Source organism: Oncorhynchus tshawytscha, linkage group LG02 (assembly GCF_018296145.1).
Source record: "Oncorhynchus tshawytscha isolate Ot180627B linkage group LG02, Otsh_v2.0, whole genome shotgun sequence".
Lineage (NCBI taxonomy): Eukaryota > Metazoa > Chordata > Actinopteri > Salmoniformes > Salmonidae > Oncorhynchus > Oncorhynchus tshawytscha.
In genome coordinates this window covers 28,180,005-28,202,119 of record NC_056430.1, presented here as the reverse complement: position 1 = coordinate 28,202,119, position 22,115 = coordinate 28,180,005, and the positions used below count along the sequence as shown (strand labels likewise).

The following is a 22,115-nucleotide window of genomic DNA, read 5'->3' as shown; positions in this document are numbered from 1 at the left end:
AAAGATTTACATAATATTGAGCATCTTATATGAAAGCATGTATCAGTTATCCATTTGATAATAATGGACCTAAACTACAGCATCATTATTCATGTGAGGATGATTTACCTAAACTGGTTAGCCTATTATACCTGTAATCATCACTCTCTGTGATAAGCAAAAACTTATCTGTTTTAAGATCATAATACATTACCTGAATATGTCTATACTGAAGAAAAACTTTCTCAAAACTCTTGTTCATTTTCAACAATCCGGTGTGTTTTTTGTAAAGACAGTAAATGTAGGCAATATCCCCATACTCCACCTGGCAGCCCATACTCTGTTAGAGTATGTCTTGGAGATTTTTCCAAGTTTCTGTTTGTGATGTATAATCACTTTGCACAATGTCTCATTGAGACACTTTTAATAAATTCAAAAACAATCAAATTAAATACTTTTTTTCTTATTCTTTATTTACTTTTTCTTATCTTTACTATGATAGTTTACATTTCAGTTCAATAATTGTGTAGGCGTAGGCCTAAACGTTAAATGCTTGCAAATTACCATTTTGTTATGAAGATATTCCCATCACATCAGCATGACATGCTGGAGGTTTATGATGATATGATATTGATTTTAGTTGCACATCAAATGTGTGCCGAATAGCTTCGTGTTTTACCAAATGTTCACCTATGTGTATGTATGTAGGTTTACAGAAAATATCACAGAAGACCAGAGATTACCTACCACATTATCACAGAAATCCAGGGCCATGTTCAGTTGCCAAACGTTATCGAACGTTGCAGATAGAAATTCCATGAATAGAACTAATTCATTGTTCTACATGTCTGAACGTTCTAAAACGTGGCGTCCTCCTAAACGCCCCAGAGATTTTTCCATTGAGGGATTATTATTTATTTGTACCTGAACGTCATTGCGCAACACAAGATGGCGGCGGAAAGTGAGAGAGTAGACAGGAGTAGTCACAGCATGGATAAAAGCATAACTCTTCCACCCAATGAGATCTTCAGGAATTTGGAAAATGCAAAGAGGTTCGCAATAGACATAGGTATACACTAAGTTAATATTTAGATCGCTACTTGAATATATTCACTTGTCTTGTTACTTTGACAATACAACAGGCACACAAGAGGCTAGCAAGCAACGACGTGTGGCTGGCTAGCTAGCTAAACTAGCTGGTTTAAGTACTGTAGCTACCAGTAGTTGCGAAGTTACCTTCGCGCCACTGGTTTGCCACATAAATGTTAGCTGGCTAATTAGCGTTAGTTTATGGGCTAGATAGCTACAGGTTTCTCAAATGGCTAACTAGCTAACTAACCAGCCAATTTGACCGCTGCGCCAGAGTGAGTGAGTTGTCAATAGTTGACTGATGGATTTATTTATCTCACGTGAGACTGCAGAAACCTTTTTGTTCCTCCCACAGGTGGCTCTCTGACGAAACTCGCCTATTACTCCACTGTTCAACACAAAGTAGCGAAAGTACGGTCATTCGACCATACTGCAAAGGTATGTGGCGTCAATAAACTTTGTAACACTGTCCGTAACAAACGTTAGCTCCAATGGAGCAGAGGACACAGCTAAATAAGAGCTTGCGTTCAACGTGTAGTGTGCTATTTACTCGGCAACAGTAACATCAAATGTCAGTGTTCAATTGAGGGGCAAAAGTGATTTGCTGCCCAAGTGCACTGCTATGCAGTGTTACTAGTGTTATTACAGTGTTTAAGCCTGGAGGACTCGTGCCAGAGTAGTTGATCTTATCTCTCAGCACGCTGTACTGTTTAGTCGTAGGTCTCCAATGGGGCAACCTGATAAAGGTGTGTGAATGTAGCTACAGAAATGTAAACTAACTAAGCTTGTGTTAATTAGAGAGTAGCCAATATGGGATTGCTTGAGTGTTGGGTTTGTGGTAGACATATAGGCCACTGATTCATGATGTTGGGCTTCAAAAGGCTGTGTACCTTGGGACAGTGAATATGTAGACTTACAAGTCTTACTGAGCCCACTCAGGTTGCCCTGGAGGTCTCAGGTCTGCAGATTTGGTCTGGTTCCTTATCTGTGTCCCTCTTTACCAGGACACTGAGGATGACCCCCTCTATGAGATCTCAATGCAGGAGGAGATCTTGGCTCGCCTTCACTTCATCAAGTTTGAAAATGCCTACATTGAAACCTGCCTGGACTTTATCAAAGACCACCTGGTCAACACTGACACCAAAGTCATCAAAGCCACTGGTGGAGGGGCTCATAAGTTCAAAGATCTCATAGAGAAGAAACTGAAGCTCAGGTGAGAAAAGGAATATGTTTTGAGGTATTTTGTTAAAATCTAAAACGGCTTTATTTTTAAAGACCGCTTGACCGGTATAAGGTTGAGCTTATTATAATGTAGCTGCTCTTCATGTTTTGACAAGGGTGGACAAGGAGGATGAAATGACATGCCTGATTAAGGGCTGCAACTTTGTGCTGAGGAACATCCCCCACGAGGCTTTTGTCTATGTCAAGCATGCAGACTCTGAATTCCGCTTCCAGAACACTCACCCTGACATCTTCCCTTACCTGCTCATCAACATCGGCTCAGGGGTGTCAATCATCAAGGTACTAATGCCTGACACTCATCTAGATCTGGTGTGACATGTGGCCTATGTACCAATTAATTCAACAAACAATATTTATTTCCAAACAGGTTGAATCAGAGGATACATTTGAGCGTGTTGGAGGAAGCTCCATAGGTGGGGGGACGTTCTGGGGCCTTGGAGCTCTGCTCACAAAAACAAAGGTAAAACCCCTCACCCCCATGCTGACACTTCAAGCAATAGGCTTTTTAAAAAGTCAGGCTACTCAAATGAACTGAAATGTATAGTCTTATTTTCTGTTGGTTCTTGCCAGTTGACATTACTGCAACTTTTATTTTTATTATCAGGAAGACTGCCCTCTGTACTTACAAGCTCTCGTTCTGAATAGGGTTCAGGGGATTTTCTGTGTGGAAAGGTCTTGGATGGGCAGTCTATGTCCAAACAGCATGCCCATTATTAATGTGCACCTTGTGCTGGGGACAATAAATGCCCACTCTAAAATGTACAGTTTTGTCACACTACACAATGCCACAAATCTGTCAAGTTTTGAAGGTGCGTGCAATTGGCATGCTGACTGTAGGAATGTCCAGTAGAGTTGTTGCCAGAGAATTGAATGTTATTTTCTCTACCATAAGCCTCATTCGTCTTATAATTTGTCCGTACGTCCTCCCGGCCTCACAACCGCAGACCACGTATTACCAGCCCAGGACCACATCGGGCTTCTATACCTGTGTCTAACACCAGCCACCTGGACAGCTGATGAAACTGTGGGCTTGCACAACCAAAACATTTCTGCACAAACTAAGGGAAGCTCATCTGTGTGCTCATCATCCTCACCAGGGTCTTGACCTGACTGCAGTTTGGCATCATAACTGACTTCAGTGAGCAAATTTTCACCTTTTATGGCCACTGGCACGATGAAATTCTCTTCACGGATGAATCACGGTTTCAACTGTACCGGGAAGATGGCAGACAGCGTGTATGGCGTTGTATGGGCGAGCGGTTTGCTGATGTCAACGTTGTGAACAGAGTACCCCATGGTGGCGGTGGGGTTATGGTATGGGCAGGCATAAGCTACGGACGGACAATGAACACAATTCAATTTTATTGATATCAATTTGAATGCACAGAGGTACTGTAATGAGGGGTCCCGTGCGACTCAGTTGGTAGAGTGGCACTTGCAATGCCAGGATTGTGGGTTCGATTTCCTCGGACTGGTACGGGAAAAAAAGTGACATGTTTTCACTCACTACTGTAAGTCTCTCTGGATCAGAGCGTCTGCAAAATTGCTAAAATCTAAATGTGTTGAGATGCTAAGACCCATTGTAGTGCCATTCATCCACCGCCATCACCTCATGTTTCAGCATGATTGTGCACGGCCCATGTCGCAAGGATCTGTACACAATTCCTGGAAGCTGAAAATGTCCCAGTTCATCCATGGTCTGTATACTCACCAGACATGTCACTCATTGAGCATGTTTGGGATGCTCAGGATCGATGTGTACGACAGCATATTCCAGGTCATGCTAATATCCAGCAACTTCGCACAGCCATTGAAGCGTAGTGGAACAACATTCCGCAGGCCACAACCAACAGCCTGATCAACTCTATGTGAAGGAGATGTCACACTGCATGAGGCAAATGGTGGTCACTAGGGCATAAAATTAACACCTGCTAAGTGCGGGTAGATTTAAGTATTGGCGGGTAAGAATGTCTATTTCACCAGACATGTTGGCAGGCGGTCAATTTCCATGGCTCTACATTGCGAGCATTACATTTATTAGTAAAAATGAAGTATAATCTAATAAAATGTTTTTTGTCACGTGCGCCGAATACAACCAATGTAGGTAGACCTTACCATGAAATGCTTAGATACAAGCCCTTAACCAACAATGCCGCTCAATAAAAAGTTTAGAAAATATTTACGAAAGTAAAAAAAAAAAAAAGTTAACAAAATAACATTAACGAGGCTGTATACAGGGGGTACGGGTACCAAGTCAATGTGCGGGGGCACAGGTAAGGGAAAGGGGGATGCCTAGTCAGTTGTACAACTGAATGCCTTCAACTGAAATGTTTTTTCTGCATTTAACCCAACCCCTCTGAATCAGAAAGGTGGATGTCGATTAAGGCAGTCCCACACGTCTTTGTCGCCTGGGGAACAGTGGGTTAACTGCCTTGCTCAGGGGCAGAACAATAGATTTTTACCATGTCAGCTCGGGGATTCGATCCAGTAACCTTTCGGTTACTGGCCAACGCCCTAACCACTAGTGTGTACTTGAAGGTAGGCGCAAAGTGACTATGCATAGATGATTAACAGCGAGTAGCAGCAGTGTAAAAATAAAGCTGGTGTCAATGTAAATAGTCCAGGTGCCCATTTGATAAATTGTTCAGCAATCTTATGTTAGTTAGGAAAATGCTGCAGTAGCTGGTTTCAAAGTATTTATGCTGTTTTGTTTCATAGCTGATAATTAAACAAATAATTATTCATCCTACATCCCACCACTGCCTGGCAGGGGATTATTCATCCTACATCCCACCACTGCCTGGCAGGGGAGCTGTGTGCACTGAGTGAAGTGCTGATACTGTAGATTTTTGGAGGTGCTGAGCACAGGCATAAAACTTGGTCTAATTTACTAAAGTCTACAAAGTGAGACTTTGTCCTTGTTTTGTCTATTTACATTGTTTTGTTCACAAGCTTGGTTGTTTTTCAACGTTAGTTTGAGTCTGCTGCTTCAACTAATAGTCAGATCTCAGACTGACTTGACTCCAGTGGCCTTGTTACCATGGTAATCTCTCTGACTTAAACATTTGTCTCTGATATTTTGATTACAAGACTGGTCACAAAAAATGTAATTAAATTTAACATACCACATTTCTTGTTTTAGGAACATTAAAAAGCATGGGCATCAGAATGTTTTTATTTTAAAAATCTATATATTTTGGCGAGTAAAAAAAATCTTGTACATGCCACACTGGCTGGTGGACCAAAAAGTTAATGTTAGGCCCTGGGGGTCACACCTGATACGACTGGTTTTCTGATCAGTGGTTGTAGAGGGTGCAACAGGTCAACACCTCAGGAGTAAATGTCAGTTGGCTTTTTATAGCTGAGAAGAGAGGGGGGGAGAGAGGGAGGAAAAAAAACTATACATACTTAAGTTCACACAGGACACCACAGAAGACAGGAATTTCACCAGATAGGACAGACTGACCTTAGCCCCCCCGGCACATTGACTATTGCAGCATAGATACTGGGGGCTGAGACAGAAGGTCGGGGGACACTGGCCCTGTCCGACTATACCCCCAGACAGTGCAAACCAGGCAGGATATAACCCCACCCAGTTTGCCAAAGCACAGCCACCACACCACGAGAGATATCAGCTTACTACCCTGAAACAAGGCTGAGTATAGCCCACGAAGATCTCCTCCACTACACAAGCCCGAGAGGGTGCAAAAACAGGCAGGAATATCACGACAGTAACTCAACCCACTCGAGTCAAGTTTAGCAAAAAAGATTCCTAGGGATGGCATGGAAGAGTGCTAGAAGGCCAGTAATAGGGTCTGAGGCTGAGAATCCCAGAGGAGAGCCGGCCAGGCAGAGACTGCAATGGCCATCTTCGCACTCCTGGGCCAGATTACACTGGGGGGGGCATTTGAGGTCAGGGGTCTGCAGGCCAGTCAAGTTCATCCACACTGATCTCGACAAACCATTTCTGTATGGACCTCACTTTGTGCATGGGGGCATTGTCATGCTGAAACAGTAAAGGGCCTTCCCCAAACTGTTGGCACAAAATCATCTAGAATGTCATTGTATGCTGTAGCGTTAAGATGTCCCTTCACTGGAACTAAGGGGCCTTGCTCGAAACATGAAAAACAGCCCCAGACCATTATTCCTCCTCCACCAAACTTTTTACAGTTTTCACTATGCGTTCGGACAGGTAGCTTTCTCCTGGCATCCGCCAAACCCGGAGTTGTCCGTCGGACTGGCAGATGGTGAAGCGTGATTCATCAAGCCAGAGAACGCTTTTCCACTGCTCCAGAGTCCATTTGCGGCGAGCTTTACACCACTCCAGCCGACGCTTTGCATTGTGCATGCTGATCTTAGGTTGTAGTGAGGCTGCTCGGCCAAGGAAAACCATATTCATGACTTTCCCGAAGAACAGTTCTTGCTTGTGCTGACGTTGCTTCCAGAGGCAGTTTGGAACTTGGTAGTGAGATTGCAACCTAGAACAGACTTTTTACGCCCTATGCACCTCATCACTTGGTGGTCCTGTTATGTGAGCTTGTGTGCCCTACCACTTTGCGGCTGAGACGTTGTTGCTCCTAGACATTTATACTTCACAATAACAGCACCTACAGTTGGCCGGGCAGCTCTAGCAGGGTAGATATTTGATGAACTGATTTGTTGGAAAGGTGGCATCCTATGACGGTGCCATGCTAAAAGTCACTGAGCTCTTCAGTAAGGCCATTCTACTGCCAATGTTTGTCTATGGAGATTGCATGGCTGTGCTCAATTTTATACACCTGTCAGCAATGGGTGTGGCTGAAATAGCTGAATCCATAAATTAAGGGATGTCCACATACTCGTGTATGTTCGTCAAAAGAGATCAGGGTCTAGAGTAACGCAGAGTTCCTAAAGTTTTATTTGAGATGACTTTATAACTATCACGATGAAATGTCAGATCAAACAACAGATCTGTTTGTTTCTTGGGACCTAGAACTAGCATCTCTGTTTTGTCTGAGTTTTAAAATGTTGACGCCATCCATTTCCTTATGTCTGAAACGCATACGTCCAGGGTAGGTAGTTTTGGTGCTTCACCATGTTTCATCGAAATGTACAGCTGTGTGTGTCTGCATAGCAGTGATATTGTGTTGCAGTGAAGTTGATATTGTGTTTCCGAATGACATCGCCAAGAGGTAGAATATACACTACTGTTCAAAGTTTGGGGTCACTTAGAAATGCCCTTGTTTTTGAAAGAAAATACCTCTCACTCTTTCTATTCTGTTTAGAGCCAGTTTGCGCTGTTCTATGAAGGGAGGAGTACACCGTGTTGTACGAGATCTTCAGTTTCAGAACAGTTTTCAGCTGTGCTAACATAATTGCAAAAGGGTTTTCTAATGATCAATTAGCCTAAAATGATGAACTTGGATTAGCTAACACAACGTGCCATTGGAACACAGGAGTGATGGTTGCTGATAATGGGCCTCTGTACACTCTGTAGATATTCCATTAAAAATCTGCTGTTTCCAGCTACAATAGTCATTTACAACGTTAACCATGTCTACATTCTATTTCTGAATCAATTTGATGTTATTTGAATGGACCAAATATTTGCTTTTCTTTCAAAAACGAGGATATTTAAGTGACCCCAAACTTTTGTGTGTAATCGGAACCTTGAGGAACACCGAAACAACATATAATTGATTTGTCAGAGGACAAACCATCCACGGAGACAAGCTGATATCTTTCCGACAGATCAGATCTAAACCAGGCAAGAACTTGTCCGTGTAGACCAATTAGGGTTTCCAATCTTTCCAAAAGAGTGTGGTGACTGGTGTCAAAGGCAACACTAAGGTCTAGGAGCATGAGGACCGATGCAGAGCCTTGGTCTGACGCCATTAAACTATCATTTACTACCACCTTCAATTGGTCATGGACTCTACCAGGTGTTCAAAGCTTTCCAGAGATGCTGGCCCATGTTGACTCCAATGCTTCCCACAGTTGTCAAGTTGGCTTCATGTCCTTTTTTGAGTGGTAGACCATTCTTGATGCACACAGGAAACAGTTGAGCATGCAGTTCTTAACACAATGGTGCGTCTGGCACCAACTACCATACCCCGTTCAAAGGAACTTACATTTGTTGTCTTGCCCATTCACCCTCTGAATGGCACACATACACAATCCATGTCTCGTTTTTCTTGAGGCTTAAAAATCCTTCTTTAACCTGTCCATCTACACTGATTTAACAAGTGACATCAATAAGGGATCATTGCATTCATCTGGTCTGTCTCTCATGGAAAGAGCAGGTGTTGATGTTTTTATACTCAGTGTAATACATACATTGCATGTTACACTTATACTGCTCATATAGGCACATGCATAATACTTTACATTTTCCCATATTCTGTCAGTGGTGTACTAACACAGCTCAGCCTTATGGCGGTTTAGGTATTTGAGGGACCCTATAGCATCTGCCTGAGGGGAGGAGCTGATACTAAGAGTGAAGTACATGGGATGGATCTGAAATAATTTAGCATACTACTTCTATGATTGAATGTTAGAACGAGCATTCTTTTGTTTTCAAAATATTTTTTACTCCTTTTTCTCCACAGTTTTGTGATATTCAATTTGTAATTAATTAGTCTTGTCCCATTCGCTGCAACTCCCGTACGGACTCGGGAGAGGTGAAGTTCGAGAGCCGTGTGTCCTCAAACACAACCCAGCCAAGTTGCACTGCTTCTTGACACGATGCCCGATTTAACCCGGAAGCCAGCCGCACCAAGGTGTCGGAGGAAACACTGTGCACCTGGTGACTGTCGGCGTACAATGAGTCCGGCATGCCACAGAAGTCGCTAGTGTGCAATGGGACAGGAACATCCCTGCTGGCCAAACCCTCCTCTAATCCGGACGACGCTGGGCCAGTTGTGTGCCGCCCCATGGGTCTCCCGGTCGCGACAGAGCCTGGACTCGAACCAAGATCTCTAGTGGCACAGTTGGCACTGCGATACAGTGCCTTAAATCACTGCACCACTCAGGAGGCCCCAGAGCATTATTTTTCTGGTCAACTTCAAAAACCTTGAGTCTACGTAGGAAATGGAGGTGTTGTTGGACTCTGCAGCATGCCCTTTACTTGGCCCTTCCAGCTCAGCATATTGTCCATATGTACACCCAGGTACTTGAACAAACTAAACTGTGCTATGGCATTGTGGACAACCACAGGCACGTGGTCACCGACAGATTTGGGGTGAAACACCATTGGGGTCAAACACCAATTTGTATTGTTTGAATATCTGACCTGTACGCAGTAGTATCAACATCTTTGGACATCAGACCAGGAATGGCAGTATCATCAGAAAACTGGACAATATATTTATCAGGATTACTGCTAGTTCATGGCCCCCATGCTAATGTCTATAGCCTCAGAGAGGGTACTGTTAACTAATCTGTTGAGTACTGCTAGTCATGAATGACTGGTACCACCTTATGGTATAGGGGTTAATACCCATCTGCTTTAACTTGCTGAGTACGACGTGTGGCTGTATTGTGTTAAACGCTTAACTTAAATCAATAAATGGCAGTGTAGCACAGGCCTTGGGGTTTTCCAGATTCTTAACAATGAGATGCACTATGGTGTTTGCATCATCAGTCCTGCAACTTTTGTTATAGGCAACTTGATACAGATCTTTTCAGAACTTCATTATGATGGTCAGACCAACAGGTCTATAGTCATTATTTTATTTTGGGGACTGGAGTGATGGCCTTTTTCCACAGAGATGGGACTGTATGGGAGTCTAGAGACCTGAAAGATAGGGCACCAAGCCGGAGTAAATTCCTCTACACATGTTTTTAGAGGAAAAGCAGAGATGCCATCAGGACCTGTTGCCTTATTCATACAGGTGTGCTTGAAGACTAGTGACATCTATTAGGTTGATTTCCAACCTATGAACACTATCAATGGAGCCAATCACACTTGACAGAGAAGTCATGTACAGTGCATTCAGACCCATTGACTTTTTCCACATTTTGTTATGTTACAGCCTTATTCTAAAATGTATTTAATTTTTTAAATCAATCTACACACAATAATAAGAAAAACCGGTTTATAGAACTTTTAGCACAGTGATTACAGCCTCTAGTCTTCTTGGGTATGACACTACAAGCTTGGCACTTGAATTTGGGGAGTTTCTCCCATTCTTCTCTGTAGATCTACTCAAGCTCTGTCAGGTTGCATGGGGAGTGTCGCTGCACAGCTATTTTCAGATCTCAGAGTTGATCGATAAGGGTTCAAGTCTGGGCTCTGGTTGGGCCACTTAAGGGCATTCAGAGACTTGTCCTGAAGCCATGCCTGTTGTCTTGGCTGTGTGCTTAGGGTAGTTGTCCTGTTGGAAGGTGAACCTTTGCCCCCGTCTGAGGTCCTGAGCAGGTTTTCATCAAGGATCTCTCTGTACTTTGCTTTGTTCATCTTTCCTTCAATCCTGACTAGTCTCCCATTCCCTGCTGCTAAAAAACATCCCCAACCTGGTGCCAGGTTTCCTCCAGATGTGACGCTTGGCATTCAGGCTAGCCAGTTCAATCTTGGTTTCATCAGACCAGAGAATCTGGTTTCTCATGGTCTGAGAGTCCTTTTAGGTGCCTTTTGGCAAACTCCAAGCAGGCTGTTATACCTTTTACTGAGGTGTGGCTTCCGTCTTGCCACGCTACCGTAAAGGTCTGATTGGAGTGCTGCAGAGATGGTTCTCCCATCTCCACAGTGGAACTCTGGAGCAACCATCAGATTCTTGGAACACCTCGCTGACCATGGCCCTTCTCCCCTGATTGCTCAGTTTGTCTGGGTGGCCAGCTCTAGGAAGAGTCTTGGTGGGTCCAAAATTCTTCCATTTAAGAATGGTGGAGGCCACTGTGTTCTTGGGGACCTTCAATGCTGCAGACATGTTTTGGTACCCTTCCCCAGATCTGATCCTCAGCACAATCCTGTCTCTGAGCTCTATGGTCAATTGCATCGACCTCATGGCTTGGTTTTTGCTCTGACATGCACTGTCAACTGTGGGAACTTATATAGACAGGTGTGTGCCTTTCCAAATCATGTTTAATCAATTTCATTTACCACAGGTTGACTCCAATTACATTGTAGAAACTTCTCAAGGATGATCAATGGAAACAGGATGCATCTGAGCTCAATTTTGAGTCTCATAGCAAAGGGTCTGAGTACTTATGTAAATAAGATATTTCTGTATTTTTTTTGCAAACATTTCAAAATACTGTTTTTGCTTTTTAGTTATGGGTTAATGTGTGTAGATTGAGAAATTTCATTTAACCCATTTTAGAAATGCAAAGTAACTAACGTAACAAAATGTGGAAAAAGTCAAGCGGTCTGAATACTTTCTGAATGCACTGTACATACAATCTTGCATAAAAAAAAAATATTTAATTGGCTTTGGTCAGCTAATCTGGTGTGTGTGCAAGTATTTCTTTTGCAGGGTTCATGTAAGTGATTGTGTCAACAGGAGGGCCTCTTAAACATGGTTGGCAACTGCACCAATTGCCACGCTAACCACCTAAGCCCCATTTTTGATCCAGAAAAAACCATGGATGTTACAAAATAGCTTGGCTATCTGGGTTAAAGTGCTGTTTTTAAAACTACTGTACTCTCATGTCCTCCTGCTCTCACCTCATAGAGATTTGATGAACTACTTCAGTTGGCTTCGAAGGGGCAGCACACAAGTGTTGACATGCTAGTCAAAGACATCTACGGGGGATCTTATGTGTCCTTGGGCTTGACTGGGGACCTTATCGCAAGCAGCTTTGGAAAATCTGCTACGGCTGACAAAGGTAAAGAGAGACCAGAGCCCTTGCAGTATGTTTATTATTTGGCCCCATAACCTGTTTTTCATTGTCTTCAGGAGCGGACTCCCTGGCATGCAATCTACCTGCGGAAGCTGGTGGGAGGACCTATAGGAGGACAGGCTCATTGTAATTGCTGAAATGGAACGGAGTTAATGTTTGATACGTTCCATTCCAGCCATTACAATGATCCCGTCCTCCTATAGCTCCTCACACCAGCCTCCACTGCCATATACTGTAATGTATGTTACATTCCTGTTTAGCACTAACAGATTGATGACTTCTAACCCAGTTACTGTGGCCTTGTCCCCTCTAGGCTGTGTGGTTACTGTTGAGAAATAGATGAGGCAGACAGCCATGGAGGCAAAGCAAGCAACTCATTCACTCACTCTATTAGATAGTTCATGTTTTTAATGTATGCCAATAATACCTGAGACAAACAGTCAATACATCATAAACCAACACTGTACTTACTTCAATGGGACCTTGGCTTCTTGTCTAGAGTGACTCCATGTTTCTGGATCTTCACTTGGCTGTATGTTGACTTACTTTTGTTTCCTCCTGAATTAGAGTTCTCTAAAGAAGATATGGCTAAGAGCCTGCTCCATATGATCAGCAATGACATTGGGCAGCTGGCCTGCCTCTATGCCCGGCTCCACAACTTGACCAGGGTCTACTTTGGGGGTTTCTTCATACGAGGACACCCTGTCACTATGCACACCATCACTTACAGTATCAACTTCTTCACCAAGGCAAGCCCCCCAATGTACCTCCTAAACAAGCATTTCTTTCTCAATCTAGGTTTTGCTCTCAGGTACATTTGATTGAGCTCTATATTTAGCCCTGAAAGAGCTTGATCTGATGTCAGCTGACTAAAATCAGGGATATGTCCCTTGGGCCTGGCTCAGAGCTTGAAAACCAGCAATCAAATCTGCCGTGCTGTATTTACACAGTAGCATGGAAATATACCCTTTTTCCTGAATTCAATGTCTTTGGGTTCTGTTACGCAGCAGGTAACAGAACTCTACCTCACAGGTAAATTATTTACATTTTCAGATGGAGACATTTGTGTGGGCAGTTAGAAAAAAACTAAAACATTGACATGACAGGTTTGATTATATTGTCCCCTTAGGCTACTTTTACATGATACAATCTGCAAGTGTAATGAGAGTTAGAAATGGTTCCTTCTGACTGGATATGTATGTATGTTTTTTGCAGGGTGAAGTCCAGGCATTGTTCCTGAGACATGAAGGCTATCTGGGGACTATTGGTGCCTTTCTCAAGGGAGCAGAGGAAGACAGTAAGTTGATGTTTTCCTCTATGGAATTTCTTCATGACAGAAAGTGGCACTGGCAGTCATGCCTTATTACACTCTTTGTTTGATTTGCATTTTCCTGTTGATGAGAAGTTCTTTCTTTTTGAGTCATTTTCACCAGTATTATAATTGTCACTTTATCTAGATCCTAACCAGTACAGTTGGGGGGAGAACTATGCTGGGAGCTCTGGCCTGATGAGTACCTCTCCAGACCTGAACCCCATGCAACGAGCACGCAGTGGAACAGTAAGTCCTTTGTAGAAGAAAATACCTTAAGGTCAGCTTTGGACCACTAGGGTGCGCTCATAACCCACTTGTTGCCATTTGGTGACATTTCATTAACCATTTTAGTAATTCACCCCACCACCCTTTTATCTGATTTCTGAGATAATTGTAGATTTGATATTTTCTGTGGAAATGTCACCACCGCTGTCCTTTTTAAAATCCACAGGCCTGGTGTGACAACAACCTTCATTGATAATTTCATTTAACATTTGATTGTTTTCATCTCTTCTCTTCATATCCACCATATCTTACATCTGTTTACCTACTGTAACCCTTTCCTCAGTTTCCCGTAAGTACTTCCTCATGCTCTGTGTGTAGTGGTTTGATTAGGGCTAAATATTTCCTCATGCTTCTGGCTTTGTAGCTCTACACCTGCCCTAACATTCACATTGGGTTAAGTAAGGTTTCAGAGACAATTGTTGCATTAACTGCCAAATGCCAGCCTTTTCCTTTCACATCGCATTGTTTAACAGCGTTTGAAGTGTTGCTTTTAGCAGTCTGTTTTGAATTGTGACGTGTTATAACCAACCTTAGTCACCTGTGACACTGGCGAATAGTAGGTCTGTTCACCTTAGACACTGAACTTAAAAGCATACTCAAGGCACTGATAGGTGTGAGGACTCCGTATAGGGTACATCTCAACTTTGATGTGTGTGTCGACTGCACTGACAGTGTAATTGTCCCTGAGTGATATGGAGCTTGACACATGCTATTGTCAGCTCACTGACCACTAGGTGGTGTATTGAAAATGGATATATTGGCATTTTTTTGTGACGTTTGAAGGAGTCTGGTTGCTTTGGTTTTACTTTTGATGAGTGCATTAGCCCAGCACTATTTGCAGTGCTTAGTGTGTCTCTTGTCCGGCTCCAGTTTGACATGTTGGAGATGGATCGTCTGGAGAGGCAGCTGGTGAATCTGCCCCTGCTGCAGGACCCGTCCTCCTACATCCCAGACACAGTGGACCTCTCAGAGGATGCCCTTGCACGGGAGTACTGGCTCTACTGCTTTGAGGAGGCCCTGGATGGGGTAAGAGGCAGAGCATCTTCTACTGGTCTATTCATCAATACACACACATTGCATTGCACACACAGCGAGTCCTCAACCTGCGTTGCTTTTAAAATTGCCGATCTGGGTGATGTGCTTTGGACAGGTGGTAAAAAGAGCTGTGGCCAGCCAGCCTGATCTACCAGAGGCTGCTGAACGAGCGGAGAAGTTCCGGCACAAGTACCTGCACAAGCTGCAGACCCTCCGCCACCAGCCTTTGTAAGGGGAGCCACAGCTGCAGATCCTTTTTAAAGGCTGTTAGACTAGAGCTGTTTCTTGATCATTTATGTAGATGCATATCTCCGAAGGCCTCCCAAGTAGTGGATGAAATTGACTCTTGTACATGAAGTCTCACTGTTTCCTGTGCAATCTGTATGTGTTTTTGTCTGCTAATGTAGAGTACTTCTCTTCTCACCTGTAGTGCTTATGGATCCCTCACTGTCAGAAGTCTTTTAGACACAAGAGAACACTGTTTAAACGAGTTCAACTTCCCTGACCCCTACTCAAAGGTTTGACTGGATTCTATAGCACTCTTTTTCCTCTGTTCACAGTTCCCAATACATGCTCCAGTGCTTCTCTTTTTCTGGTCATCTAATGATGAAGCTTATACATGTGGTCTTGGGTGCATTTTGATGTCATTTCATGTCCACTTGCCTTGATTAGTGTCTGTCATTATATGATTTGCTAATGTGGTGGATTAGCTGTGAGAAGATGGAAGCTTCTGTGTCTCAGTTTTGTCTTCATCTTCCACAGATCAAGCAGAGGGAGAATGACATGGCCCTCAAGTACTTCCAGAAGGCAGTCAAGTCCCTGGAGGAGCTGAGCTGGGAGCAGAGGCAGTTTGCCCTGGTCAGGGGCCTCCTGGCTGGGAATGTCTTTGACTGGGGAGCCAAGGCTGTTTCAGAGTGAGTCTGCACTCCTTAATTTGGGACTATGGAGGATTATGACAAATAATATATATTGAGAATTATATGGCAATTTTGAATGAACAAAGACTGTCGCTCACGTTTTCACTTAGTGTTCTGGAGTCTGATCCGGAGTTTGGCTTTGAACAGGCGAAACGACAATTGGAAGGTATGAAAGCTCTTGTTGACTGGGGAAACATTTGGATATTTAAATGGATCCTGCATTTTATATTGCTGCTGTAACCTACTAGGCTACATAATGACAGTCATGTTTTCTCCATAGAGCGGCCGTGGCTTATCGACAACTATGACCAATGGCTCGAGAGACTGAATGTAAGAATTTACACTGTTTTCTGACGTTAGTGTTTAAATTTTGATTATATTAGCTGTATTCTTGTTCTGGGCCACATCCTAACTTAAGCTCCGAGGAATCTCTGTGCCTGGATCTCAATTTAGGATTTGTCCCAAAGATGTGTATGACTTTATGCTGTTGAACAGTAATTGAATACCATGCCTACTGGCTTTCTTTTGCAGGGCCCACCTCATAAGTGTGCATTATTTTTCGTAGATAATAGTGGAATAGACATCATACTGGGAGTCTTCCCATTTGTCAGAGAGCTTCTCTGCAGGGGAACGGAGGTAAGGAACCACATTGTCCACCCCCTAATATCTTGAAACGCTGTCACCTTCACCACCCCTTCAAATACACACTGGATTTAATAAAACATGATGACCGAAGCAAGATTAACTTTTTTCCACTTTATGATATTTTTGGGCCTTTGACACCCTGCATTTGCTGTTTTCCAGGTAGTCCTTGCCAGCAACTCAAGCCCAGCTCTGAATGATGTAACAAACAATGAGCTGCAGATCTTGACTGAAAGAATAGCTGCAATGGATCCAGTTATACAGTGAGTATTTAAGTCTTTTAGCACTGCATTTGTGACTGGATTATGGATACAGTGATCCTTCCCCACCATTTCAATGCCATTTAATTTGTTTTTCAGGTCTGCTGTGAAGGAGGACAGGTTGACGCTAGTCCAGAGTGGCTCCAGCTCTCCGTGCTTAGACTTAAGGTTTGTTTTATTTCCTATGTATGAATTCTATTTCAACGTTACATACCTGTGGTAACTATGTTTAAAAACAACCTTACTGCAGGAATGTCCACCAGAGCTGTTGCCGGAGAATTGAATTTTAATTTCTGTACCATAAGCCACCTTCAACGTCATTTTAGAGAATTTGGCAGTACGTCCAACCGGCCTCACACCACGCCAGCATAGACTTCCACATACGGCTTCTTCTTCACCTGCGGGACTGTCAGAGACGAGCCACCCAGACAGCTGATGAAACTGAGTTTGCACAGCCAAACCATTTCTGCACAAACTGCCAGAAACCGTCTCAGAGAAGCTCATCTGAGTGCTCGTTGTCCTTACTAGGGTCTTGACCTGACTCCAGTTTCAGTGTTGGTACCGACTGCAGTGGGCAAAGGCTCAACTTCGATGGCCACTGGTGAAGTGTGCTCTTCACGGATGTATTCCGGTTTCAAGAGTACCGGGCATATGGCAGACGCAGTATATGGTGTTGTGTGGGTGAGTGGTTTGCTGATGTTGACATTATGAACCCCACCGCCACCATTGGGCACTCTGTTATGGTATGGGCATGTACCAAAGCTGAAGAACATGCGCACATCCAGGTACTTTCCACAGGTGCTGGAGTTGTAGGCAAACTCATGGAAAGCAGAAAGGAAAACGCCGCACTCATGCTTCCAGGTGGTATTTATTAACAACGCTTCGACCATTCGGTCTTCATCAGACATCCATATCCCAGGTGAGGGTGGAAGGTCCTATATATAGGGGCAGTACTGAGTGACATCACTTCCTGAAACAGGAGGTAATTATTTGTATATTACGTAGTTTCACAATATTAACATTCAGTGGATCAAAATATATGATCATACACAGTGAATGTGATCAATATTTACAGTAGTATACATACAATATTCAATTAGGATTTTAAACTATTTAGACATTGAAACTATAAAAACGGTTTCAAGTCAAACTCCTCCATTAAGACCAAGAGGAGAGTGTGTTCAGCCTGTGGATCCAGAAAGATTCCCTTTGAAAAAGTTAACTCTCAATGTCCCCTCCCCTGTGACATCTTGACCATTTCTATTCCAATGTATCTCAGAGAGCTAATAGGATTCCAGCGTGTACAAAATGATCAGCAACCAGATTTTGTCTCGCATGTCCGTATATTGCTGCAGTGCTCACTGATCCGTGTCTTAAGGCTTCTACGGGTTTTCCCTATGTGAGACAGACCACAAGGACATTTTCAACATGTAAATAACATTGGTGGACATGCAGGTAAACAGGCCCTTGATCTTAAGTATTTGTCCTGTATGAGGGTGGGTAAATGAGTTGCCTTTGTACGTAAAGCTGCATTGAGCACATCGGCCACATTTGTGGGGGATATTTAAAAATGGGTTTCAATTGTGGGTCAGTATCAATAATGTACCAGTTCTTATGGTATGGGCAGGCATAAGCTACGGACAACAAACGCGTGCATTTTATCGATTCCGGTTTAAATGCACAGAGATTCCGTGATAAGATCCTGCTATTGTCATGTCATAAATGTTTCAGCATGATAATGCACTGCTCCATGTCGCAAGGATCCGTACACAATTCCAGAAGCTGAAAATGTCCCTGTTTTTCCATGGCTTGCATACTCCCCAGACATGTCACCTATTGAACATGTTTGGGATGCTTTGGATCGACGTGCACAACGGCGCGTTCCAGTTCCCACCGATATCCAGCAACTTCGCACAGCCATTGAAGAGGAGTGGGACAACAGGCCACAATCAACAGCCTGATAAACTCTATGCAAAGGAGATGTCGCGCTGCATGAGGCAAATGGTGTTCACGACAGCTACTGACTGGTTTTCTGATCCAATCCCTTACCTTTTTTTTAAGGTGTTTGTGGCCAACATATGCATATCTGTATTCCCAGTCATGTGAAATCCATAGATTAGGGTCTAATGAATGTACACTGCTCAAAAAAATAAAGGGAACACTAAAATAACATCCTAGATCTGAATGAATGAAATATTCTTATTAAATACTTTTCTTTACATAGTTGAATGTGCTGACAACAAAATCGCACAAATTTATCAACCCATGGAGGTCTGGATTTGGAATCACACTCAAAATTAAAGTGGAAAACCACACTACAGGCTGATCCAACTTTGATGTAATGTCCTTAAAACAAGTTAAAATGAGGCTCAGTAGTGTGTGGCCTCCACGTGCCTGTATGACTTCCCTACAACGCCTGGGCATGCTCCTGATGAGGTGGCGGATGGTTTCCTGAGGGATCTCCTCCCAGACCTGGACTAAAGCATCCGCCAACTCCTGGACAGTCTGTGGTGCAACGTGGCGTTGGTGGATGGAGCGAGACATGATGTCCCAGATGTTCTCAATTGGATTCAGGTCTGGGGAACGGGTGGGCCAGTCCATAGCATCAATGCCTTCCTCTTGCAGGAACTGCTGACACACTCCAGCCACATGAGGTCTAGCATTGTCTTGCATTAGGAGGAATCCAGGGCCAACCGCACCAGCATATGGTCTCACAAGGGGTCTGAGGATCTCATCTTGGTACCTGATGGCAGTCCGGCTACCTCTGGCGAGCACATGGAGGGCTGTGCAGCCCCCTAAAGAAATGCCACCCCACACCATGACTGACCCACCGCCAAACCGGTCATGCTGGAGGATGTTGCAGACAGAACGTTCTCCACTGTGTCTCCAGACTCTGTCACGTCTTTGACATGTGCTCAGTGTGAACCTGCTTTCTGTGAAGGGCACAGGGCACCAGTGGCGAATTTGCCCATCTTGGTGTTCTCTGGCAAATGCCAAACGTCCTGCACGGTGTTCGGCTGTAAGCACAACCCCCACCTGTGGACGTCAGGCCCTCATACCACCCTCATGGAGTCTGTTTCTGACCGTTTGAGCAGACACATGCACATTTGTGGCCTGCTGGAGGTCATTTTGCAGCGCTCTGGCAGTGCTCCTCCTGCTCCTTGCACAAAGGTGGAGGTAACGGTCCTGCTGCTGGGTTGTTGCCCTCCTACGGCTTCCTCCACGTCTCCTGATGTACTGGCCTGTCTCCTGGTAGCGCCTCCATGCTCTGGACACTACGCTGACAGACACAGCAAACCTTCTTGCCACAGCTCGCATTGATGTGTCATCCTGGATGAGCTGCACTACCTGAGTCACTTGTGTGGGTTGTAGACACCGTCTCATGCTACCACTAGAGTGAAAGCACCGCCAGCATTCAAAAGTGACCAAAACATCAGCCAGGAAGCATAGGAACTGAGAAGTGGTCTGTGGTCACCACCTGCAGAACCACTCCTTTATTGGGGGTGTCTTACTAAATGCCTATAATTTCCACCTGTTGTCTATTCCATTTGCACAACAGCATGTGAAATGTATTGTCAATCAGTGTTGCTTCCTAAGTGGACAGTTTGATTTCACAGAAGTGTGAATGACTTGGAGTTACATTGTGTTTAAGTGTTCAAATTTTTTTTTTGAGCAGTGTATTTCAATTGACTGATTTCCTTATAAACTGTAACTCAGTAAAATCTTTGAAATTGTTGGATGCTACATGTATATCTTTGTTCAGTGTAGTTACTAAGTAATTTCTTCTAATATACATGTTTTAAGGTTATTCCTGTAAATATGATAATTTCTCTCCCCTCAGCCGTTTGGACAAGGTGTTGGCTGGGGTTGTGCGGGAACGCCACACAGACCTGGTGATCATCGAGGGCATGGGCCGGGCCATCCACACCAACTACTACGCCTTGTTAAGCTGCGAGAGCCTCAAGATGGCAGTCATCAAGAACTCCTGGCTGGCTGACCGACTGGGAGGCAAGCTCTTCAGTGTGGTCTTCAAGTACGAGGTGCCACTAGACAAAAAACCCACCACCCTGGATCATGTTCCTGTGACGCCTTCATGATCTCATCATTCTCCTTTTGAAGTCTTATTATGGGACAGGTTGAACTGTTTCCGGTACAAGTTGGAGAGGTCCAGCTAGCTGTGATGGGGTTGATTTCACCGACTCATGATGATTGATATGCAGATTGTACAGGGAGGAGTTTTTAAGATCAGTTTCAGTGGGCTTGGATTGATTTGAAAACTTGGCAGCCTATTTTAGCAAGGATGTCAAAACAGGGTAGAGTATAACATCGCTTAGTAACCTCAATGTTTAAATGTCTTCCTTTTTTGAATATACAACCGTACTTTGCACCATCTTGTGTTCTTGCAGATCACTGCCAAAATTATAGTTATGGTATTAGAACAGACAAACTTGTCAGTGGTAGAGGTGTCCTCTTTGCAGATTGACTGTCAATGCAAGTGAGATCTTCTACTAACTGCATTTATAGACAGGTTATTAGTACCCTGCTGTTTACTTACAGCATCCCAATGGTTACCATGACAACAAGGTGCCACTTTCAGTGGTGAAGAGATGCTTTGCGAGTGCTGTGCTACCAGGGTAATTATAGCAATCTGTGGTGATGCTTCACAAATATATGGTAGATGTGCCTTGAGGTGGGAGTGATAAAATCATAGCTCGTTCAAAATGTAACCAACCTGGTTTAATTTCTATTGCAGGAGAAACATGGGTGTTTGTTACCAGGGGCTACATGAAAGTGGCTTTTCTATGGGTTTGTGTTTGTCTTCCTTTTGAATCCCAAGATTTTCCTCCTTTCATCACTGCCACTAGGTCATTGAGATTATTCACTTAATTGTGATGATCATTGCCTGAGAAGCTAAAATGTTGCAGGGAATTCTTGGCACTTTATTGAGGGGTTAAAAAATGTAATTACAGAAGGTGGCAGTATTTTCATGTGAACATGAGCTCCTAACAACCAAATTAATGATATGGATATTTTGTTATTCATTGGATGTTCTGAGAGCTGTCAATCAAAAAAGTATATTTAAGGTAATTTTCTAGCTTAAATGTGCTATCTTTTTATCAATAATAACATGTTGGCAGCCTTTGTAATTTCAAGGAGGCTTTTTTGGGTTGAGGCATTGCTGTCCAAATGTTTCCATGACTTTATTTGCTTAACCTGTGGATTGATATTGTGTATTGTCATTTGTAAATACATGTGAAATAAGTGTAAATACAATTAATTTGCATTACATGGGTTCATGATGACATTTAGGGAAATTATTGTTCTCTTTACAATCACTTGTAATTAAATGTGAATTTATTTTATTAAAGTAATGCAATTTCTCTTTGTGTTGATTTTGGAGGGCGGTACTTAAAGAATTTTGAGAGGAGTGGATAACTGTGAGGATGTGAGGGAGTACAACGCACTGCTCTAGAATCATCAAAGCGTTTTTAGTGCCGGTGGCGCTATTTGAGAATGGAGTGCTGGTGTGTGTGG

At 43.5% G+C, this 22,115-nt stretch overlaps 1 protein-coding gene across 2 annotated transcripts; it reads left to right on the top strand.

Annotated features, from left to right (window-relative positions):
• Nucleotides 1-896: 896 nt before the first annotated feature.
• pank4 (pantothenate kinase 4 (inactive)) lies at nt 897-21,961 on the top strand. Of its 2 annotated transcripts, XM_024379058.2 has the most exons (20): nt 897-1,048; nt 1,424-1,506; nt 2,073-2,281; nt 2,406-2,589; nt 2,678-2,770; nt 11,961-12,114; nt 12,697-12,878; nt 13,345-13,426; nt 13,587-13,687; nt 14,010-14,015; nt 14,597-14,752; nt 14,877-14,989; nt 15,192-15,279; nt 15,524-15,675; nt 15,789-15,844; nt 15,959-16,008; nt 16,210-16,314; nt 16,483-16,583; nt 16,680-16,748; nt 20,422-21,961. In XM_024379058.2, exons 1-20 carry the CDS (start codon nt 928-930, stop codon nt 20,675-20,677), a joined length of 2,361 nt encoding a protein of 786 aa, XP_024234826.1. In that variant the 5' UTR covers nt 897-927; the 3' UTR covers nt 20,678-21,961. The 2 variants fall into 2 exon arrangements, with proteins under 2 accessions (XP_024234826.1, XP_024234833.1); XM_024379065.2 differs by lacking the exon at nt 14,010-14,015.
• The last annotated feature ends 154 nt before the right edge of the window (nt 21,962-22,115 follow it).

Excerpts from the sequence above, each read along its gene's own strand:
- pank4 (XM_024379058.2), top strand. The coding sequence starts at position 928 with ATGGCGGCGGAAAGTGAGAGAGTAGACAGGAGTAGTCACAGCATGGAT. Across the intron at positions 14,753-14,876 it reads TTGAGGAGGCCCTGGATGGG|GTGGTAAAAAGAGCTGTGGC; the intron begins GTAAGAGGCAGA and ends TGCTTTGGACAG. Across the intron at positions 16,584-16,679 it reads GCAATGGATCCAGTTATACA|GTCTGCTGTGAAGGAGGACA; the intron begins GTGAGTATTTAA and ends TTTGTTTTTCAG.